This window comes from Arachis ipaensis, chromosome B03, assembly GCF_000816755.2.
Source record: "Arachis ipaensis cultivar K30076 chromosome B03, Araip1.1, whole genome shotgun sequence".
In the NCBI taxonomy this organism is placed as follows: domain Eukaryota; kingdom Viridiplantae; phylum Streptophyta; class Magnoliopsida; order Fabales; family Fabaceae; genus Arachis; species Arachis ipaensis.
The window spans coordinates 9,587,897-9,610,303 of NC_029787.2; the positions used below are offsets into that span (position 1 = coordinate 9,587,897).

The 22,407-nt window shown below is 35.8% G+C and overlaps 1 protein-coding gene across 5 annotated transcripts in view; it reads right to left on the reverse strand.

Annotated features, from left to right (window-relative positions):
* LOC107632222 (TMV resistance protein N-like) overlaps window positions 1–22,407 on the reverse strand; it is a 100,832-nt gene that overhangs the window by 49,421 nt on the left and 29,004 nt on the right. For 2 of the 5 annotated variants that reach the window (XR_002358792.1, XR_002358791.1), the window contains exon 3: window positions 4,982–5,207. The exons of 1 other annotated variant lie outside the window; for it this stretch is intronic. Coding sequence is in view for 2 of the 4 variants with exons in the window: in XM_021118077.1 (XP_020973736.1) it covers window positions 4,150–4,194 (45 nt within the window). In the remaining 2 variants the exon portion in view is untranslated. Of the gene's footprint in view, window positions 1–3,654; window positions 4,195–4,981; window positions 5,208–22,407 lie in introns of those variants that run through there. 2 more of the 5 variants (XM_021118077.1, XM_021118076.1) reach the window with 2 other exon arrangements.

Sequence of the window (22,407 nt, forward strand, 5' to 3'; positions counted from 1 at the left end):
CCCGCTATTTAAAATTCTAATTTAAATGAAATAAATCATCAACTTCAGTGAATTTCTTCAAAACAAAGTTGAACTTAGTTTTGATTTGCTGCATAAATATAAGAGATCATTCAGATACAACAAAAGCCAAAAATAAAATTAGTCAACAAATGAGATGCAATAACTTTCATTCATCTATATTTTTACACTTTTAAAGGAATGATATAAGGAAGAGACCAAAATGGACAATCTTCAAAACAAAAAGAAAGAGCCTTCTTTACAAAATTTGTCTCAACTAATCTATGTCAGTCTCTATGAGCAAAATTTACTGCCCACTTAATTGACAAGTGAGGTTCAGGAAGGCATCCTCACTGCATGGAATTGTGAGACCGCCTGTCGGATGATCATAACCGAATTCTTCTTCTGATTGGTTTAGTAACTCTTGAAATGAAGGTTGGTTCAAGTAACATACAGGAATCACAAACCGCCTCATCTTATCTCCCACATAGACTGCAAGATAGCCTTTCCGAACATTAGTCCCTTTTGCTGCAGAAAGTGATGCCTTTCTAATACTTGGAATGCGAAAAACCATTGTTCTTGAAGGATTTGTTTGAGAGAAATATGTGAGTTCTAATACTTGAGGAGATGCAACTGATTTGTGTTGGTTGAGAACACAAGAAGTAGTGTATATATAGTTGCTATTCCGAAGAAATAATTTTGATGAAGCTGTAAAATGGGGTCTGCAAAGTGACAAATGATCACAAGAGATCACATGGTACTGTCTTGGAAATTTCTATATCAAAGGTTAGGTCTCTATTATCAAACATGCTTCCAACATCTCACATGTTTCTTCAGATAAACATTTATAGCTCCGAAACATGGGGTTCTGAGGCCAGAAGAGAACCAAAAGTTGGTCTCACAAGCCATTATGGACCTCAACTTTTCAAGTACACCAGATTATAAGTTACAATTTTTTTGCCTACCCTCTATAATGAGGACCTTGAATTATGTAGAATAAGAAGTTGGTACACATGAAAGTTCTTTAAGACAATACCATGTGATCTCCTACATGCCATTGTTTCCTAATAGGTCCCATCTGATAGCCTTCCTACACCAATCATTCAAGTAGCTACATATTCATAATATATCCTTCCATCTCTATAAATGTTCATGGTTGCAAGCATTTAGGACCAACACAATTCTTTCACATCCTCAAATAATAACAAACTCAAAGGCTTACATCTTATTTACAAGTCATTTCTAAGACTAGTCTTTCATCAACACATACAAAAATGGGTTTTCGTTTAGCCGGTATCAGAAGAAAGCTATCATTTAATTCGAACCAAGCATCTTCAAAGGCTTTAGAAGTCCCAAAAGGCTATCTTGCTGTCTATGTTGGAGAGAATATGAAGCGGTTTGTGATTCCCGTTTCGTATTTGAACCAGACTTCGTTTCAAGAATTACTAAGCCAAGCAGAAGAAGAATTCAGATATGATCATCCAATGGGTGGTCTCACTATTCCATGCAGTGAGGATGTAAGACCCGGTCAATTAACGGCTAACTAACCCATAAAATGAGAATTTATTCTAAAAAGCCAAAAATGTTATTTTTATGGCTAAATGTGATAGAGGAGATTGAGACGAGAATTTCGGTACCAATTTTATAGAAATCGGACCAAGATTGGACCGAACGAGCCAAACCGGACCGACCGGACCCAAAGTGGGCCCTGATTACAGGCAGCTGAACAAGGTCACCATAAAGAATAAGTACCCATTGCCGAGAATTGATGATCTCATGGATCAGTTACAATGAGCTGGGGTTTTCTCTAAGATTGATTTGCGATCCGGTTATCACCAGATAAGGGTGAGGGGTGAGGATATCCCTAAGACCGCTTTTAGGACTCGTTATGGTCATTACGAGTATACTGTAATGTCCTTTGGGTTGACGAACGCCCCTGCAGTATTCATGGATTACATGAATAGAGTATTCCGTCCATTTCTGGATAAATTCGTTGTTGTCTTCATTGATGATATACTAATTTACTCCAAGACTGAGGAAGAGCATGCGGAACACTTGAGGACCGTGTTGCAGATTTTAAAGGAGAAGAAACTCTATGCGAAACTGTCTAAGTGTGAGTTCTGGAAGAGTGAGGTGAAGTATGTTGGTATGAAGCTGGAGAGAAAGGCTTGTTGGGGCCGGAAATGATAGCTGAGACCACTGAACAAGTCAAGAAAATCCGAGACAGGATGCTTACGGCGCAGAGTCGCCAAAAGAGTTACGCCGATCAAAGGCGGAAGCCCTTGGAATTTGAGGAAGGAGATCATGTTTTCCTGAAGGTTACTCCGACCACAGGAGTAGGTAGAGCGATTAAAGCAAAGAAGTTGAATCCTCGATACATTGGTCAATTTCAGATCCTGGAGAGGATTGGACCGGTGGCGTATCGAATGGCACTACCACCTCATCTATCGAACCTGCACGACGTGTTTCACGTGTCACAGCTTCGGAAGTCCACTCCTGATGCTAGCCATGTATTAGAACCTGAATCGGTTCAGTTAAGGGAAGATTTGTGAGACTTCCGGATTAGCGAAGATCTTTGTTCTCGGGGCTCTGTTTTGGTTTATATATCTTGTTTAGATACTTTTATCTACATTAAATAATACAAACTGTGATGACTCCTTCTAGAGGGGGATTTTGGAGATTAGATTTCTGTATTTGTGTCCCTTTGGGTTTCCTTTGGGGTTTCCCTTATTTTATTATATGTATATATTGGTATGCTCGAACCGGTTATCTTCGCCGCCGGATTTTGAGTCTTGATATTCCTGTTTTTGATACTCTTTATATATATGATCTTGCGTTAGCTTATCCTTTGCTCGTTGTGTTAGTGATCGGAGTGTTGCGGTTTTTGTCTACCCCTTTTTCTACAAGGCTCCTAGTTATAATCAATCATTCATACTACTATACGTACTAAATTTTTGTTCTAGAGGTCGTAATACCTTGCCATCTCTGAATTATGACTTAAGCATAAGTCTCTGTATGGTAGGGTGTTACAGAGGAAGCTTTCTTGGACCTCACTTCTTGCTTCAATGGGCTATAAGTAATTCTAAAGGAGACTAACATAGATTAGTTGAGAACAATTTGTAGTGGAAATTAGTAGCTATCATCTCAATGAGATGTCAAGGATGTAAATATCAGAATTTTTTTCACAATTTCAATGAATTTATACACTTAATCACTAAATACTTATAGATTCAATTAAAGTCGACTATAATCTTTTTTATTTTTTTTTATCATATAATATTTTTTTATCCGATTAGACTCAATTAGCCATCAGATAATACATCGTACCCGGTATAATTGAGTTGGGTTGGATTTGACCCCAGACTCGAATTACCCGTACCCACACCTTCCTAGTTCCTAATAGAAAGGCAACTAGTCCAACGTAACGAACCAATAAAAAAAGGGTTCCGTTAGAGAACTAATTAGGGGGTGAAACCAACTCTAACTAACTAATTAAAAAATATGTCCGTTATAAAGAAAAAAAAAAAAGAAAACAATTCTCTACTGTCCTAATTTTTTCAAATATCAAAATCAGAAATAAAAGAAAGTTGACTTAGTTTATTTATATTGTAGTTGGTTGCCTAGACTTTTTCATAAAAAAATTCAAAATGTAGAAAGAAAATTTTGAATAAATCTAAAAATTAATTGCTGGAGTGGTGGCTATTTGCACTGACTGGCTGGTTAGCTTATGGAGAATAAGAGAATCGGTCACTCTCTTATTCTTCTCATAACAATTCACCATCATCAAGCCATAGCTGGCAGATAATAGTAACCAGAGCATGCCAGCTTTCTTCTTTTGAGTGGAGAATCTATATATGCTTCTCAGTGTCTCTAATACATATTGTTTCATTTAATCTATGTATGTAACACCTCTGCACTTCTCAGAAAGTTTATAACTATTTCTCTGATGCCGTACATCCGATGGCTCTATTTGTAGAATATGGTCTCTGAGAAAATGCAAATTAATAACCCAACGTGAAGAATAAAAGCTAATTTATGACGACAAATTATTTGCACAAAACTAAACGGACCAAGTACAGTGAGAATTGGTCACCTATAACCTTGTCAAATGTCAACTCATTACATGTTTCCTATGGGGAACCTTAGCTGCCTCTATGCTTCCATGTCTGACTCTCCTTCCTCATCTTCATCCTCATCCTGTTGCATTAAGCAAATGCTTTGCTCTTCTTCTCTTGGAGCCATAAGCCGCTTCAAATTTTTTACCACAGTTTTGAGGCTTTCTGAGAAGCTAGCAATGGCAAGTTGTCTAATGGTGTAATTAACAAGAATTACGCATGGTCTAAATGGATCCTTGTGTATAAATTTCAAGTTTTAGCAGAAAGTAGTATCCACAATAAAAGTGAACTTTTTATAAGAAGGGAATCAGACAACTAGTTGTACCTGAAACGAGTTTTCCAACGTGAGAGGACTATGACTTAAACTGAAGGCAACAATTTTTTTTTAAGTTCGACGGAATAGATTTTGAAGGATACCCCTTCCAATCAAGCAGCCTTAATTGCTCAGGTAGAAGAATAGTTCGACATGAAAGGTTTGTGTTCCGAAGAATGAGAATTCTAAGTTTCTTCATCTTTTCAAGGGCAGTGTCAGTCCAATCATGTTCTTCACATTGAACAAGCTTTATTCCTTCAATTTTTTTATTTTCCTATGAAATAAGAGTATGTCACATTAAATGTTATTATTTTCGAGGAAGGCTTGAAGGAACAAAATAAAACAAAACTTTTCAAAACTTTTGCAATGTCTATTGATGGGAGGAAGACAAATAACTAGAATACCCTGCATCTGACAGGTAAAAGTTAAATAAGAAAGAAAGTTTGTGTAGTTCTCACTTTATCATCGGGTAGTAGTTCAAGAACATCTTCATGAAACCATAATCTGCTGCGGTCACTAACTTCTCTTGGTGCCTCCTGCTTCACAATCTCTCTACCCATATTCTGTATTAGATCATGCATCCTCAAGTAACCATCGTTGATAGTTAAGAGAGATTTATCAACTAGTATTCTAATACCATCTTCTGTAAACATACCACATCCATGTAATACATTTTTTACATATTCCCATTTCTTCCCATTGAAGAAGCATGCTATGTCAAGAAAAATATCCTTTTCATTGCCTTCAAGACTATCATAGCTTACTCTAAGAACACTTTGAATGTCTTTAGGAGGATTCTTCAAGACTATCATAGCTTACTCTAAGAACTCTATTTCTTGAATACATTTGTTATAACATAAGAATGAATGTTTATTTTTAATATGCTATTTAATTATCGAACTCTATTGATTTACATAGTCCTCATTGGTATGACAACATAAGAGTGAAAATGAGTGAATGAGAGATTGACAATGGCAAGATTATGATTATGTGACAATAGTATGAAGTATTATGTGTCAAGTTTTTAATATAACACTATTTTGTTCCATGATCAGCTCATGGACAAATAAGGAATCTAATCCCTATCTGATATATATGAACTGAAACATGAAAATTCTACTGATGCATAAATTTGATTTCATTCAGATTTGACACAAGCTAAATTTGTTTAAACAATATCTTGTCATGAATTTCTCATTTATCAAATGATTGATACAAGGAAGAAAACAAAATATAAAATCTCAAAAAGAAAATGCCTTCTGTACAAGTTACTCTCAACTAATCTATTCTCCATTAGCATGATTTACAGCCTACTCAACTGAGAAGCGAGGTTTAAGAACTCATCCTCCCTGCATGGAATTGTGAGACCACCATTCGGATGATCATAACCGAATTCTTCTTCTGTATGGTTTAGTAATTCTTGAAACAAAGGTTGGTTCAAGTATGATACAGGAATTACAAACCTCCTCATTTTATCTCCAACATAAACTGCAAGATATCCTTTTGGGACATCATTGCTCTTTGTTGCTCTTCTAATACCTGGTATGCGGAAAGCCATTGTTTTTTTATGCTTCTTGGTAAAGGACTAATATGAGAAAGAAATATTTGAGTTTTCCTAAACTTCTAATACTTGAGAGTATGCGAATGATCGGTGTTGCTCAAGAACACAAGAAGTAGTGTATATATATATATAGTCGCTAGGATCTTCTGCAAACCAATTTCCTGAAGAGATAATTTTGAATAAGATAGGATCTACCAAGTGACAATGATGCATCACAAGAAATCACATGATATTGTCTTGAAGGTGTTAGGAAGTTCATCGAGAGTGCATACCCCACCTCTTCATATAATGGCCAACAGATTAGCCTCTTGAAATTAATGAGATCTACATCAAAACAGTACATACCTTACATAATGCTTATGCATTGTACTAAAGCTACTCCATTAGTTAATAGACATGCTCTAGACAGCTCTTGTTTATTCAAATTGAGATTGCTTCTAAGAATGAAATTGTAAACCTTGACCATGACCTTATCTGTTAGCTTTGAAACTATTTGTAATGAGCCAATATGAACCTCATCTTTTTCAAGTACACCAGATAATAAGCAGTACCAACTGGAATTTGAAAACCATGGGCAAACATGTTCCAATTACACTTCCTCTTGCATATATATGGTGGGCCTTGTATTATCTACTATGAATTGACATTTAAGTTTCACTTGAGCACCTAGCATTTGATTGCAAGTGGCTGCTTTATTAGCCATTCCTTGACAAGGTGGGGTATGCATTCTCAAACAACTGCTTAATCCTTGATAGAGGCCTCTAGGACAATACCATGTGATCTCTCATGTAGTGATGTGTATGCATTCCTATCATTTTCAACAATCTTTTATCATAGAAATAGTTTTCTGAAGAATCTTAAAATCTATAAATACACTTGCTCTTGCCTTCAAAAACAACATAACTCATTGGCAATCTTTTAAGTGTCAAACACTTAAAAAACACATTATTCTTTGAAACTTGGAACTCCTCCTTGCTGTGTTTCTTACATATACTAAAAAAATGGGTTTCCGTTTACCTGTTATTCGAAGGACATCATCATTCTCAGCTAGCCAAGCAGCTTCAAAATCTGTGGAAGTCCCAAAGGGGCATCTAGCAGTGTATGTTGGAGAGAAACAGAAGCGGTTTGTGATCCCCGTTTCATATTTGAACCAACCTTCAATCCAAGACTTGTTGAGCCAAGCTGAGGAAGAGTTCGGATATGATCATCCTATGGGAGGCCTAACAATTCCTTGCAGTGAAGATGTTTTCCAACAAATCACTTCTCGCTTGAATTGACGATGAATCTCACGCTGTAGGAGACTGACCTAGATTAGTATACAAATTTTGTAGAATAGGCAACTTGTAAAGATTACACATTTTTCTAAGTAAATGAAAGAAGAATGATCATTACTATTTACTACGACAAGTTCTAAGTGTTTCTTTTGTTTTTGGTTTAATGGAAAAGAAAGAATTCAACTACTCTAGTATTTCATCTTTCTTTCTTTTTAAAATATTTTATCTTCTCTCTACAAACAGAACATTATGCAGTATCTAGTAGTGACAATGCTGCCTGGTGTAAGAAAAGCCATACTTCATTGTTCATTTGTTCTCATAGATTGCACTAATACACAAGTATATAAAATTATAAGATTTGAAATAGAAAAAAAAGGATAGAAAATTATGAGTGTTTTAAATAAAAGAACATGCATGGAAAACTTTAATTCATGGCACCAATGATACACAAGATGCTGCTTCTGCCAACTGCCAATGCAAGTTTACACTAACAAAGGGTGAATTTCAACTGGTAACATCTCCTCTATAGCTAAAGAAATTTCTAAGATGGGATGTATGGCTTATTTATTCATATATGTCTGTTCTCTTATTTCTTTATTGAAGTTTTAGCCATGCCTTAACATTTTCAAAAAGCAAAGATCAGTCTTGAATTTAACTGATTAAGTTCTATTTTCTTCCAAGGCCAGCTGCAATTTTACTCAATATTTGGTTAAATTTTCTAAATGATCTCTTATTTATGCAACAAATCATCAAAATTGGATTCAAGTTTGGATAATTAAATGTCCCTTCACCTTTTTTTTTCTGCATTCTGAAATTATGAGCAATCATGTGTCCAAAAATGAATGCAAATGGAGATGTTAAATGTTCAGATATGAATTTGCATTTCTATAACACTGTCCTCTACAAAATTAGAATCACCGTGAAAATTGAAGTTTGTGACATTCAATCCAGGAATATCTCGAGCTTGTGTTACTTTTTATAATGACATGGAATGACTCTTCCTTTACTTCTAATATAAGAAAATTATTTCTTAACAGATTTACAATTGTAGTTGCAACCCACTATTCAAAATTCTAATTTAAATTAAATAAATCATCAATTTCAGTGAATTTCTTCAAAACAAAGTTGAACTTAATTTTGATTTGCTGCATAAATATAAGAGGTCATTCAGATAAAACAAAAGCCAAAAATAAAAAATAAAATTAGTCAACAAATGAGATGCAATAACTTTCTTTCATTCATCTAAATTTTTACACTTTCAAAGGAATGATATAAGGAAGAGACCAAAATGGACAATCTTCAAAACAAAAAAAAGGATCCTTCTTTACAAAATTTGTCTCAGCTAATCTATGTCAGTCTCTATGAGCACAATTTACTGCCCACTTAATTGACAAGTGAGGTTCAAGAAGGCATCCTCGCTGCATGGAATTGTGAGACCGCCTGTTGGGTGATCATAACCGAATTCTTCTTCTGATTGGCTTAGTAACTCTTGAAATGAAGGTTGGTTCAAGTAATATACAGGAATCACAAATCGCCTCATCTTATCTCCCACATAGACTGCAAGATAGCCTTTTGGAACATTAGTCCCTTTTGCTGCAGAAAGTGATGCCTTTCTAATACTTGGAATGCGAAAAGCCATTGTTGTTGAAGGATTTGTTTGAGAGAAATATGTGAGTTCTAATACTTGAGGAGATGCAACTGATTTGTGTTGGTTGAGAACACAAGTAGTAGTGTATATATAGTTGCTATCCCAAAGAAATAAATTTGATGAAGCTGTAAAATGGGGTCTGCAAAGTGACAAATGATCACAAGAGATCACATGGTACTGTCTTGGAAATTTCTATATCAAAGGTTAGGTCTCTATTATCAAACATGCTTCCAACATCTCACATGTTTCTTCAGATAGACATTTATAGCTCCGAAACATGGGGTTCTGAGGCCAGAAGAGAACCAAAAGTTGGTCTCACAAGCCATTATGGACCTCAACTTTTCAAGTACACCAGATTATAAGTTACAATTTTTTGGCCTACCCTCTATAATGAGGACCTTGAATTATGTAGAATAAGAAGTTGGTACACATGAAAGTTCTTTAAGACAATACCATGTGATCTCCTACATGCCATTGTTTCCTAATAGGTCCCATCTCATAGCCTTCCTCCACCAATCATTCAAGGAGATACATATTCATAACATATCCTTCCATCTATATAAATGTTCATGGTTGCAAGCATTTAGGACCAACACAACTCATTCACATCCTCAAATAATAAGAAACTCGAAGGCTTAGATCTTATTTATAAGTCATTTCTAAGACTACTCTTTCATCAATACATACAAAAATGGGTTTTCATTTAGCTGGTATCAGAAGAAAGCTATCATTTAATTCGAACCAAGCATCTTCAAAAGCTTTAGAAGTCCCAAAAGGCCATCTTGCTGTCTATGTTGGAGAGAATATGAAGCGGTTTCTGATTCCCGTTTCGTCTTTGAACCAGACTTCGTTTCAAGAATTACTAAGCCAAGCAGAAGAAGAATTTGGATATGATCATCCAATGGGTGGTCTCACTATTCCATGCAGTGAGGAAGCTTTCTTGGACCTCACTTCTTGCTTAATATAAGTAATTCTAAAGGAGACTGACATAGATTAGTTGAGAGACAATTTTGTAGTGGAAATTAGTAGCTATCATCTAAATGAGATGTCAAGGATGTAAATATCAGAAATTTTTTCACAATTTCAATGAATTTATACACTTAATCACTAAATACTTATAGACTCAATTTCTTTGGTATATTCTCTTCAGTTATGTTTATTTATAATGGAATGCTGGAGAATTTTATTTTCTAAAACACATTAAGCACTCCACCATGTGAATTAGTGAAATGAAGGAACGAAGCATATGATTAAATTTAATAAATTGGTTAAATTGAACATTAATTAATTGAATTAGTTTCCTGCATTTTGAATTTGGAAAAGCTCTACATACAAGTGATTAGGGCTTGTAAGCATTACAAGTCAATTAACCCCTAACCCCCCAAAACACGCTGTAAGTGCTACGTCCCTTACACGTGCTATATATAATTACCAAATTTAAAAGATTTGTTTCCTTCTTTGTTCTCCTTCTTTCCAAATTTGCTCGTTCTTCTTCTTCTTCTTTCTCCGTGTCTCTTTTTCTTCTCTTCCTCTCTCTTTTTTTATTGAAATTTCTTCTCCTCTTTTCGTTTTCTCTTTCTCCTTCATCAAAATCACCAGAAAAAACGAAGAAACATTATTCAAGGTACGTTTCTTGCCTTCTCTTTCTCCTTCTTCTTCTTCTTGCTGCACGTTCTTCTTCCTCTTCCTGTTCTTCTTCTTCATGTACGTGCTTTTCTCTTTGTTTTCTTTCTTCGTTATTCTCGATTTCCATTATTTTTTGACATCAAGCTCTGAAATCGTTTTTGAAGAAGAAGAAGCAGAAGATAAGGAGAAAAAAGAGAAAGAGTTCTAAATTATGCATAAGGTGTACTTCAACGAATTTTGGGTGTATTTCTTAAATCCTTTGGGTGTATTTTTGTAATCCTTTGTGTGTATTTCTGTAATCTTTTGGGTGTATTGATTTCAAGAAGAAATATACTGTCTCTCCCTATATTGGGTGTATTTCTGTAGCAGACGCTCGGGTGTAGATCAGAATTTTTTGGGTGTATTTTTGGAGGAAGTGTGGGTGTATTTACAGTTTATAGCTTTTTTTTGTTATTTTAGTTGAGTTGTTGTCGTTCGGGTGTATTAGATCAGACATGATTGGGTGTATTTTTTGTTTTTGACATGGTGTATTCTGCAGCCTCTCTCTGTTGATGACTAGTTTGTTCCCAAGGTTGGAATGACATTTACCACCCTTGAAGATGCTGGAAAAGTTTACAGGAACTACGTCAAGGCTGCAGGGTTTTCTACAAGAGTTCGGAGCACAAATAAGAAGGGAAACGAGATTAAGAATCAATTGATTACATGTAGCAGAGAAGAAAAATGGAAATCTAAAATATCTCAAACAGCACAGGGAACTAAGTATGTCCATTCGTCGTACAATAGAGAATAACGAGGAGGCTGGTATTAGACCAAGCAAAACTTACCAATCATTTGTTGCGGCTGCCGGGGTCATCGCGAGTTAAATTTTATTGAAAAGAATGTGAGGAATTACATTACGAGAGAAGTGCGAGAAGCGTGGGTGTGCTTAAAGACTTATTTGATAGGAATTGGAATGATTTTCTGCTGAATTTTGGTCTTGTGGACAACAAGTGGCTTTCAGGTAATGTTTGTTTAAAATCTGCAGCAGAGGTGTAAATTTAATTTTTTTTCGGGTGTATATATAGTCTGTGTTTGGGTGTATTCTGCAGATCTCTATGAAGTCCGTCATATATAGATTCTAATCTATCTGTATCACCACTTCTGGGCAGGGATGAGAAGCACACAAAAGAGCGAGAGCATGCATTCTTTTGGGTGTAAAAGCAGTGTTCTTTTGGGTGTATTTCTGAATTTTCTTGTATTTCACATTTTACATATATATACATATATATATTTCAGAATCTTGTTTTTATGTTATAAAATACTGTTTGTTTTTTTTAACAATGGTTTAATGGTTTTAGGTATTAGGGTTTAGGGTTTTAGGGTTTACGGGTTAGGGGTTAAGGTTTAGGTTTTAAGTGTTTAGGGTTCAGGGTTTTAGGGATAAAATATCAGGGGGATAGATTTTTGGGTGTATATTTAACTTTCTTTGGGTGTAAAAAATGGCAGGTTATGGGTGTATATTTGGTTTGATGTTTTCCTTCATATTATAGTACCTGTAATTCATACATTTTGAATACAGCAGAGAGAGTTTAATTATTGAAAGAAATTTTACAATAAACTGGATTATAATTGGAAAATTTTTACAGCATGTGTTCAATTTGTTACAGGACTATATAACATTTACATTAATCAGTGTCAATATCCTTAGAATCTATCTGACAATTTGGTGATGCACTCTTAGTGGCGGGATGTGCATCAGGCTACCAAATCCCAAATCCCTAACAATTGTTTTCTTCTCCTCGCTCATGTTTCTGAATTTCTCACTTAATAAATGTGTTGTACACTTAAGGTCTTTGATTTAATGTAAACAAAGCAAAATTATAGTCAGATATATTTCTATTATATAAAATTAATTTCATCTAAGACATATATTTGTTCTTACATTTTTTTCAGCTTGGTGTCTGCCTGCCATTTTTTCTGAAATAAAAAATACACCCATAGATATGAGTCAGATACACCCATAGATATCAGTCAGATATCACTCAAACATGCATTAATATACAAGGTCAAACAACATTACAAGGTCAAGCAATATACACCCATGGACAAGCAAATATTAGAACAGTTGCAACTGTTGACTATATTACAGTATATCAGTTCAGAAATATACACCCAACAAATTATGCTATATACACCCAACAAAATACTCAATATACACCCACCAAATCACGCAATATACTCCCAAAAATCAGTTACCAGAAGAACTAGAACAACAAGAACAGTAACACCTAGAACAACTAAGAAGAACAGAATAACCTAGAAGCAAGAATAACAGTAAAACCTAGAACAAGTAGAACATTAAAAACTGTAAAATGAGACCTAGAACAAGAAGAACAGTAAAACCTAGAAGAACGTAGAAGAACAGTAAAACCTAGTTCTTCGTTTTCGAAATGTGAAAAATATACAATATGAGTAAAATAGTAACGTAACGTACCTTGAGTATTATAACTTCGTTTTTTCTGGAGATTGTTGATCGAGAGTTCTATGTTGTGTTGATGGAGAGTTCTAATCTTCGCGACGAGTCCTATCTCTGTAGTTTGGAATGTTGCTCGAAAACGGACGGTTTGTATTTTCTTCGAAGGACTTGGAGAAGTGGAAGAGTGCGCCATTAAGGAGCGCTATTTTGCGAAGAGCAACCGTTGAGTGGGGCGCGTGTAGTTTACGTTCCATTCAAAGAGAGATGAGTGCGCATGTGAATGAAGTGTGGGTGGGAAACTTGTAAAACTTGTAGGGCCTTTTTGTTTGTATGTGTAGCAGGCCCATTTTGAATTATGGTCTTTTGATTTAGATACACCAAGTTATTTCTCTAGAATACTAAGAAAGTAGTGTAATTGATGAAATCCAATCCCAATTATATCATTCTCTGCAGCAAATTCTTCTAGCCATCTAACTAAAATTGTTGAAAATTAACTCTTGATTGGTTAAAGCCCTTGATTGAATCTTATCAATCATTCAAGTGGCATTATGTTTGTAGCATATCATTTTATCTATATATATGTTCATGGTTGTAAGCATTTAGTAGCAACACAAATCATTCACATCCAGTGACGAACCTAAAGAAATTTAGTTATGGGGGCAAAAATATAATAAAATTTAGGTATAGATATTTTTTTTGGCTTTTCACGATACCCAACAAGTTAAAAACTAATCCGTCATAGATTTGAGTTCCATTTAAGAGTCTGCAATTGGCTAGCAATGAGTTGCTACATATACGAGATAGAATTCGAACCCCCAATACTTACTTAAGCGGACGAGTAAGTTGATTACTTGATCAATTCAAATTAGTTTAGATATTTTTAGAATTTTAAATTAGAACTATTGGATTGATGAAGGGTGATGATCAAGAAAGGACTAGAGGTAATTGCATGTTGGTTAATGCATGGTTATCTCTTCTCTCTCTTTGTGGCTGAACCGGTTTTGTTGAAGGAGGAAGAAGTTGGTTCGGTTTTGGCTTCAACAAGTGGAGGCTCTCCTCTTCTATATTAAGGGTGGACAGCCATTGTTTGAAGCAAGGAGAAAAATTGAGAGGGCAAGGCACAGAGTTCTCAGAGCTACCTGAGCTAACAGTTTTCTCTTCTCCTTCAATGTATTCTGTTTTGTATTTTTCTGTTTAATTTTGTCATGTCTTGAGTCTCATGGTAAAAGGCAAACAGTGAGGTTTGTAATGAAAAAGCCATAGAGCGGAAAAAGACAGAGAGTGCAAAATTAAAAGAAAAAGCCATAGATGTCTTAGAGTTCCTTTGCTCATCTATGTTGTGTTTCATGATTCTGTGGGAATCCCCTTGTAAGTTGGGTTAGCACTTTACAAGTTGTAATCTGTTTGATTATAGTGAAATTCCATCATTGTTGTGATGGAGACTGGATGTAGGCTGCACTGCACTTAGCAGCCGAACCAGGATATATCTGGGTGTATTTTTCTTCCTCTCCTACTCCATTTCTGTTTTCTACTGCACAGTAGCAAAAACCAAAAATGTCTCGTGCCAAGTGACGAGACAAAATAAAAATGTCTCGTGGCTAGGGACGAGCTAAAAACAGAAAAGTCTCCTCTGAATCCAGCAAGTGTTAGCAAGCGAAAAAGGGGCTAAGATTCAACCCCCCCTTCTCTTAGCCACTGAAACCATCAATTGGTATCAGAGCTTGGTCTCAAAGAGATCAAGCTTTGCAGCTTGGAGCAAAGATCCTCATGGCGGAAAACAGTGGCGCAAATGTGGTGTCTTATAATCTAACTGAAGGTCAATCAAGCAACAGACCCCCTCTTTTTAATGGGAAAAATTATACCTATTGGAAGGAGAGGATGAAGATATTTGTACAAGCAGTGGATTACAGACTATGGAAAATTATCTTGGAAGGACCACAATTTCCAACTATCACAAGTGCCGAAGGAGTTGTTTCTCTCAAACCAGAAGCAAGATGGATCGAGGAAGATAGGAAGAAGGTGGAGTTAAATGCCAAGGCAATAAATCTGCTCAATTGTGCTATCAGCTTTGAGGAGTACCGACGGGTATCAAGATGCACAACGGCAAAGGAAATCTGGGACAAATTGCAAATCACCCATGAAGGAACCACCATTGTCAAGAAGACTCGGGCAGATATGCTAAACAGAGAATATGAAACGTTTGCAATGAAGGAAGGAGAGTCCATTGATGAACTGTTTGAACGTTTCAATGCTATCATTGTTGGCTTAGATGCTCTGGGAATTACACATTCTGATTCTGTGCTAGTGAGAAGAGTGTTGAGATGTCTCACAAAAGAGTGGGAAACTAAAGCCTTAATTATTTCTGAGAGCAGTAGCTTAGACTCCATGACACTTGATGATTTGAGAGGAAATCTTCTTGCTTTTGAAAATACATATTTGAAAAAGGATACAAAAAAGAAAGGAATTGCATTTTCTTCTGTGACTAACCCCCTGGATGATGAATCCAGTGATAACTCTTCTGAAAATGAGTTTGTGTTGTTTGCAAAAAAATTCAGGAAAATGGCTAAGCTCAAAGGCAAAGGCAGCAGCACAAGGAGAGTGAAGAAAGACCTTAGCAAAGTAACTTGCTACAATTGCAAGGAAATAGGGCATTTCAAATCTGATTGTCCCAAGCTGAAGAAGGAGGAAAAGCCAAAAAGAGGAAAGAAGAAAGGACTGATGGCCACATGGGAAGACTTGGAGAATGATTCTGATGATGATGATGAAGAAACCGAGACCAAGTCACAAACATGTCTCATGGCAGACCACATAGATCAGGTAGTCTTTCATAACCCTAACACTGAAGATCTCCATCTTATGATAGACCACCTTTCTGAAAAAATAAGATGTTTTCTGCTGGAAAATCAAGAACTTGAACAGCAAATTACCATTCTTAAGGCCGAAAACAGTTTTCTAAAAGAAAAAGTGAGAGAGGCCGAAACTGCTTGTGATCTTGTTGAAGAAAATAAGCAGTTAAGAGCCCAAGTTAGGAGCTGTGAAAGTAACCATTGTGTTCTTGCATATGTGGACTGTTTTAAACAAAATGAAGAGTTGCTTAAAAAGGTTAAAAGACTTGAGGAAGACTTGGCCAAATTTACACAAAGTTCTGAAAGTTTAAATCACATCTTGGCTAGTCAAAAACCTCTTTATGATAAGGCTGGGTTGGGGTTTCATAAATCTGAAAATTCACATTTTGAAAATATTGCTTCATCTTCTAATGACACAAGATTTCAAGATCCCACCTACTTTAACAAAAAGGCAACTCCAAGGTTTTGTAGACTATGCAATCGGAATGGACACTTTCCCATTCAATGCTTTTTCGGTGAAAGAATGGTTGGTGACAAAGTTTATAAAATTGTTTTTGATTACAATGGCTTAGGACATAGAAGATGGTTTAACGTAAAAGGATCCAAAAAGATTTGGATACCTAAGGTTACTTAAGCATTGTTTTGTAGGTGTGCCTAGCATCCAAAAGGAAGGAAAATGTGTGGTATATGGACAGCGGATGCTCTAGGCATATGACCGGAAATGTCCCAAGCTGAAAAAGGAAGAAAAGCCGAAAAGAGGAAAGAAGAAAGGACTGATGGCCACATGGGAAGACTTGGAGAATGACTCTGATGATGATGATGAAGAAACCGTGACCAAGTCACAAACATGTCTCATGGCAGACCACATAGATCAGGTAGTCTTTCATAACCCTAATACTGAAGATCTCCATCTTATGATAGACCACCTTTCTGAAAAAATAAGATGTTTTCTGCTGGAAAATCAAGAACTTGAACAGCAAATTACCATTCTTAAGGCCGAAAACAGTTTTCTAAAAGAAAAAGTGAGAGAGGCCGAAACTGCTTGTGATCTTGTTGAAGAAAATAAGCAGTTAAGAGCTCAAGTTAGAAGCTGTGAAAGTAACCATTGTGTTCTTGCATATGTGGACTGTTTTAAACAAAATGAAGAGTTGCTAAAAAAGGTTAAAAGACTTGAGGAAGACTTGGCCAAATTTACACAAAGTTCTGAAAGTTTGAATCACATCTTGGCTAGTCAAAAACCTCTTTATGATAAGGCTGGGTTGGGATTTTATAAATCTGAAAATTTACATTTTGAAAATATTGCTTCATCTTCTAATGACACAAGATTTCAAGATCCCACCTACTTTAACAAAAAGGCAACTCCAAGGTTTTGTAGATTATGCAATCGGAATGGACACTTTCCCATTCAATGCTTTTTCGGTGAAAGAATGGTTGGTGACAAGGTTTATAAAATTGTTTTTGATTACAATAGCTTAGGACATAGAAGATGGTTTAACGTAAAAGGATCCAAAAAGATTTGGATACCTAAGGTTACTTGAGCATTGTTTTGTAGGTGTGCCTAGCATCCAAAAGGAAGGAAAATATGTGGTATATGGACAGCGGATGCTCTAGGCATATGACCGGAAAGGCAACCTTCTTCATAAAGCTTGATGACTATGATGGAGGACTTGTCACTTTCGGGGATTATGCAAAAGGAAAAATTGTGGCTGTTGGAAAAGTTGTATTGTGAAGGATATTGATTCAGATTGTGAAGAGGCTGGAACAAGTAAAGAAAATCCCAAATCTGTTCAAAGTGAAAAATCTGTCAGCCCGGTTTTGTCTCGTCAGATTGGAGGAGACATTTCCATTTTGTCTTCTGAACAGGCACGAGCAACTGAAACAGTGAGACCACCAGAAGTTCATCAAAGCTCTACACCTGTCCGAAAGCCTAGAGAATGGAAGTCTATGAGAGGTTACCCTCATGATTTCATCATTGGTGATCCTTCTCATGGCATAACTACAAGATCCTCCACCAAAAGGCAAACCGAACCTAGCAACTTTGCTTTCTTGTCACAAATGGAGCCCAACAATGTCAAACAAGCTCTTGAGGATCCATCATGGGTTAAAGCAATGCAAGAAGAGCTTTGGCTCAACCCCCCGGTTTTGAACAAAAAGAGTTTCCAAATCATGTTTTCAAATTAACTAAGGCTCTTTATGGTCTTAGACAAGCTCCAAGAGCTTGGTATGAAAGGCTTAGTGCCTTCTTGTTGGAAAATCAATTTCAAAGGGGAACCACCGACACTACTTTATTTATCAAAGCATCTAATGATGACATACTTCTTGTTCAAGTTTATGTTGATGACATTGTATTTGGATCGGCCAACATTTCCTTGTGTGAAGAGTTTGGAAAACTCATGACTAGTGAGTTTGAAATGAGTTTAATGGGAGAGCTTACTTTCTTTCTTGGCCTCCAAATTAAACAAACTCCTAGTGGTACCTTTATTTACCAAGGAAAGTATGCAAAAGAACTTATCAAAAAGTTTGGCCTAGAAAATTCCAAAGCAATGGGTACTCCAATGCATCCCAACACAAAACTTGAAAAGGATGATGATGGTCAAGATGTGGATGAAACAAGGTATAGAGGAATGATAGGTTCACTCATGTCCCTTACCTCCTCTAGACCGGATATTGTTCAAAGTGTGGGTGTATGTTCAAGATTTCAATCTCACCCAAAAGAATCCCATCTTACGGCTGTTAAACGCATCATTAGATACATTAAGGGAACTTGTGATTATGGCTTGTGGTATCCTAAATCTGATGAATTTTGTGCAGTAGGGGTTTGTGATGCAGATTATGCGGGAGATAGAGTGGATAGAAGAAGCACGTCCGACATGTGTTGCTTCCTTGGAAGCTCACTCAATATGTGGTCAAGCAAGAAACAAGCCACAGTGGCTTTATCCACAACTGAAGCAGAATACATTTCCGCATCTGCATGTTGCACTCAACTAATTTGGTTAAAAACACAATTAGAAGATTACAAATTAAAAATCAATAGTATACCCTTATTTTGTGATAATATGAGTGCTATAAACATATCAAAAAATCCTGTTTTGCACTCAAGAACAAAGCACATTGAAATTAAATATCATTTCATTAGAGAACATGTGCAAAAGGGAACTATTGATATTCAATTTGTAAAATCTGAAGACCAAATTGCTGATATTTTTACAAAACCACTCTGTGAAGACAGATTCTGTACCTTGAGAAAAAGTTTGGGAATGTTTGATTTAAGTTTCATTGAAAATTTGTAAATTTTTAAACTATGTTCAGTTTTGTCTCGTAGGTTTGGACGAGATAAAAACGCAAGCTTGATGAAGGAGCTTTGTTCAAGGGGGAGGCAACACAGATTTAAATTCTCCTGGGCCCCACCTAATAAATTCTGACCCCACCATGGCAGTTTAGTTAGTTATTCCTTTCTTGAAAAATAAAATCACAAAATCTCTTAGATTGTCTTTTCAAATCTAGTTGGAAGATACATATTGTCAAATCATATCTTTTCCTTCCAACTAATCCCTTGATTTAAGGAAAACTCCCTTTTTCAACTTTTGAAACTCCCTTCTTTTGGTTAATAACAGCGCCATTATGGTCATTAACTTCCTAAACTTCTCTCTCTCTCATCCTCATTTATTGCATCTCTAACCTCCTTCCATCCTCCTCTCACTCGGCCCTCACCCCTTCATATTCAACCCATCATTCATCCACCATGAAAAAGAAAACGGCTGTTAGGCGAAGTGGCCGAATCCCTACTTCAAAAAATCCACCATTTTCTTCTCCTCCAACTCATACCCATATTCATCTCCATTCTACTTCCTCTTCCACCCATTCACCCCCCTCCAAGAAAACCGAAACCATGCGCCGAAAGGTTATTGCTCAGAAAACTTCAGGGAGAGGCAAGACAGGGAAGAACAAGCAACCAAGTATTGAAGAAGATGAAGAAGAATCACATACTACTCCACCTCCATCACCACCAAAAAGATCTACCCCTCATGCAAAAAGCTCTCAAAAGAAACAGAAAACCTTTGCTCTGCATGACACAAGCGAACCCCCCAATCTGGAATCTCTAGAGTTCAAAAACAAATTCCACAAAACTCATTCACATTTTGATCCTTCTCGCTTCCACTCATGTGCATTCTATGAATTTCACAAAGAAGTTCTTCTGCAGCGCCATCTCTGCCCCTCTTACTTGGTGAAGCTTCCAAATCTTGCCACCAAAGGAATAAACTTTTCGTATCTGTTTGATGCTCTGAAATGGACTCCTCTGACTCACATTCAGAAATTGGTATACCCGGGGCTGGTCCGAGATGCTTAAGTCAAGCAAGGCTGCCCGGAAACTGGCATATGCAAATGAGAAAGCCTGGAAGAAATGCTATGAAAGGGTCGGTTTCATGATTCAAACTTTTGATGATGAAATGGGAACAAGAGATTATGAAGATGATTCTGGTTCTGAGTTCAATGTTTCTGATGATTAGTGACTATTTCTCTACTTTTGTTTGATATTGGCTCCACTAGGCTCAATCCTTCTTTTGTTTTTTGTAAAGGCATGACTTGATACTCCCTGCCGTATGATACTCTGAACAATTACTGCTTTGTTATAAATATTATGTATTGCTCATGTCTCTTGTTGCAGGTCTTTTATGCCCCTTGATGCCAAAAAGGGGGAGGAAATTTAGATTCCAAAATTGAAATTGGAATGAAACAGGGGCTGGAAAAACAGGGGATAAGGGTTGAAATTTTCAAATTGAAAATTCATGATTACCCTTATTCAAAGAATGCATGTTTCTATTATACTTCCTGCTGTATGAACTGCATTTGGCATTCGGTCTATAATGATGTTTTACTGTGATGCATGATGTTTTATTGTGATGCCTGGCTGATGGTTCATATTTGACAAACTTGTTGGTTTGAAAATTTATTTTTGGCAGTTCCTTTAAACTGTGTTATCTAACATCTGCCATGCTTTGATGTGCTAATATGTGTTTCAAAAATATTTTCCTTATTTTGAATAACATTGCTCTGATATCTGGACTGGAAAATATTTGGAAACTTTCTGAACAACACTGGTTTGTGTTCTGTTGATATGTGTATGGTTGAGCAGATAATCAATTTATTGATAACAAATGAGTTTTGATTATCATCACACTCTGCTCATAAATCAAGCATTCAACATTTCAAAATAAAATATGTTGAATAACATTGTTACTTGAAGCTTGATTAAATTGTTACAGGTTAAGTGCTTCCCTTGATAAAAATGGCACATATTAAGGGGGAGCCATGTGACAATTTGAAAGGGGGAGAAATTCAATCTTCAAAGGGAGTATTCTTTACTCTATCTTTAAATTTCTTTCCATTTCAATTTTAATATTGTTTGTCATCAAGGGGGAGATTGATGAGTTTGGAAAACTCTAAATTAATATTTGTGATGACTAAACATTATTAAAATTAATTAATTGCAAAATTATTAATCTGAATTTTTCATTCAACATATATTGATTAAATAATTTTGCTGCAGGTCTTATTGGGCCGAAATAAAAAGAAATGGTGCTAGCCCAATTTACATTCAGCCTTGGTTTTGATAATAAATAATGAAAATGGCTGTTTTAATGTTACTTGGGCCCAAATGATTTTGATTACTCTAAGCCCAAGTGGGTTACATGCTTTCCATTTGTTTTATGCATGCTCCAAGTTTTATCAGGAAAGCAAATGTTATTAATGGGCCAAGATCAAATATTGTTGCAATCAAGCCCATATTTTATAAGAGTTCCTCATGCATGATCCGAAACCAAAAAAGGAAGAAAGCAAAATTGCTTTCAACGGATCCAAGGATTCAAACGTTAGATGGATTCCAAAATTCATTTATATATATATATATATATATATTAAAGTATTACTTTTTTTTTAGAAAAAAAATTGTGGGGGCAAATGCCCCTCTTCATTGAGTGTAGGTCCGTTCCTGTTCACATCCTAAAGCACAAGAATCTCAAAAACTTACTTCTTATTTTCATTTCTTAGACTAGTATTTCATCAACTTACACAGCAATGGGTTTTGGTTTATCCGGTATCGTAATTCATAAGAAAGGCTTCATTTACTTGATCTTCAAAAGCTATGGAAGTGCCAAAGGGCTATCTTGCAGTTTATGTTGGAGAGAAAATGAAGCTGTTTTTGATCCCCATATCATACTTGATCATCCAACGGGTGGCCTCAGAATTCCTTGTGAAGAAAATGTGTTGAATATCTCTTCTCGCTTGAGTTGATGTTTTAGGCTGACTTAGAGATAGACTATTTATGTGAGATATTTCTTAGTTGATGTTAGTATCATCATCTAGTTAGTAGCAATTTTTTTTTTTTTTGTAATTAGACCCGAATTGATCCGAACCACTCAACCAAATTAAATTAATTTGGATAAATGAATACTCGATTAGAATTAAATTGGTTAAATTAGTTGAAAAAAAAGGAGAAAAAAGAGGGGAAAAAAAGAAAAAAATTCATATAATGCTGAAAAATAAAAATAAATAATATGAGAAAAAATAGTAAT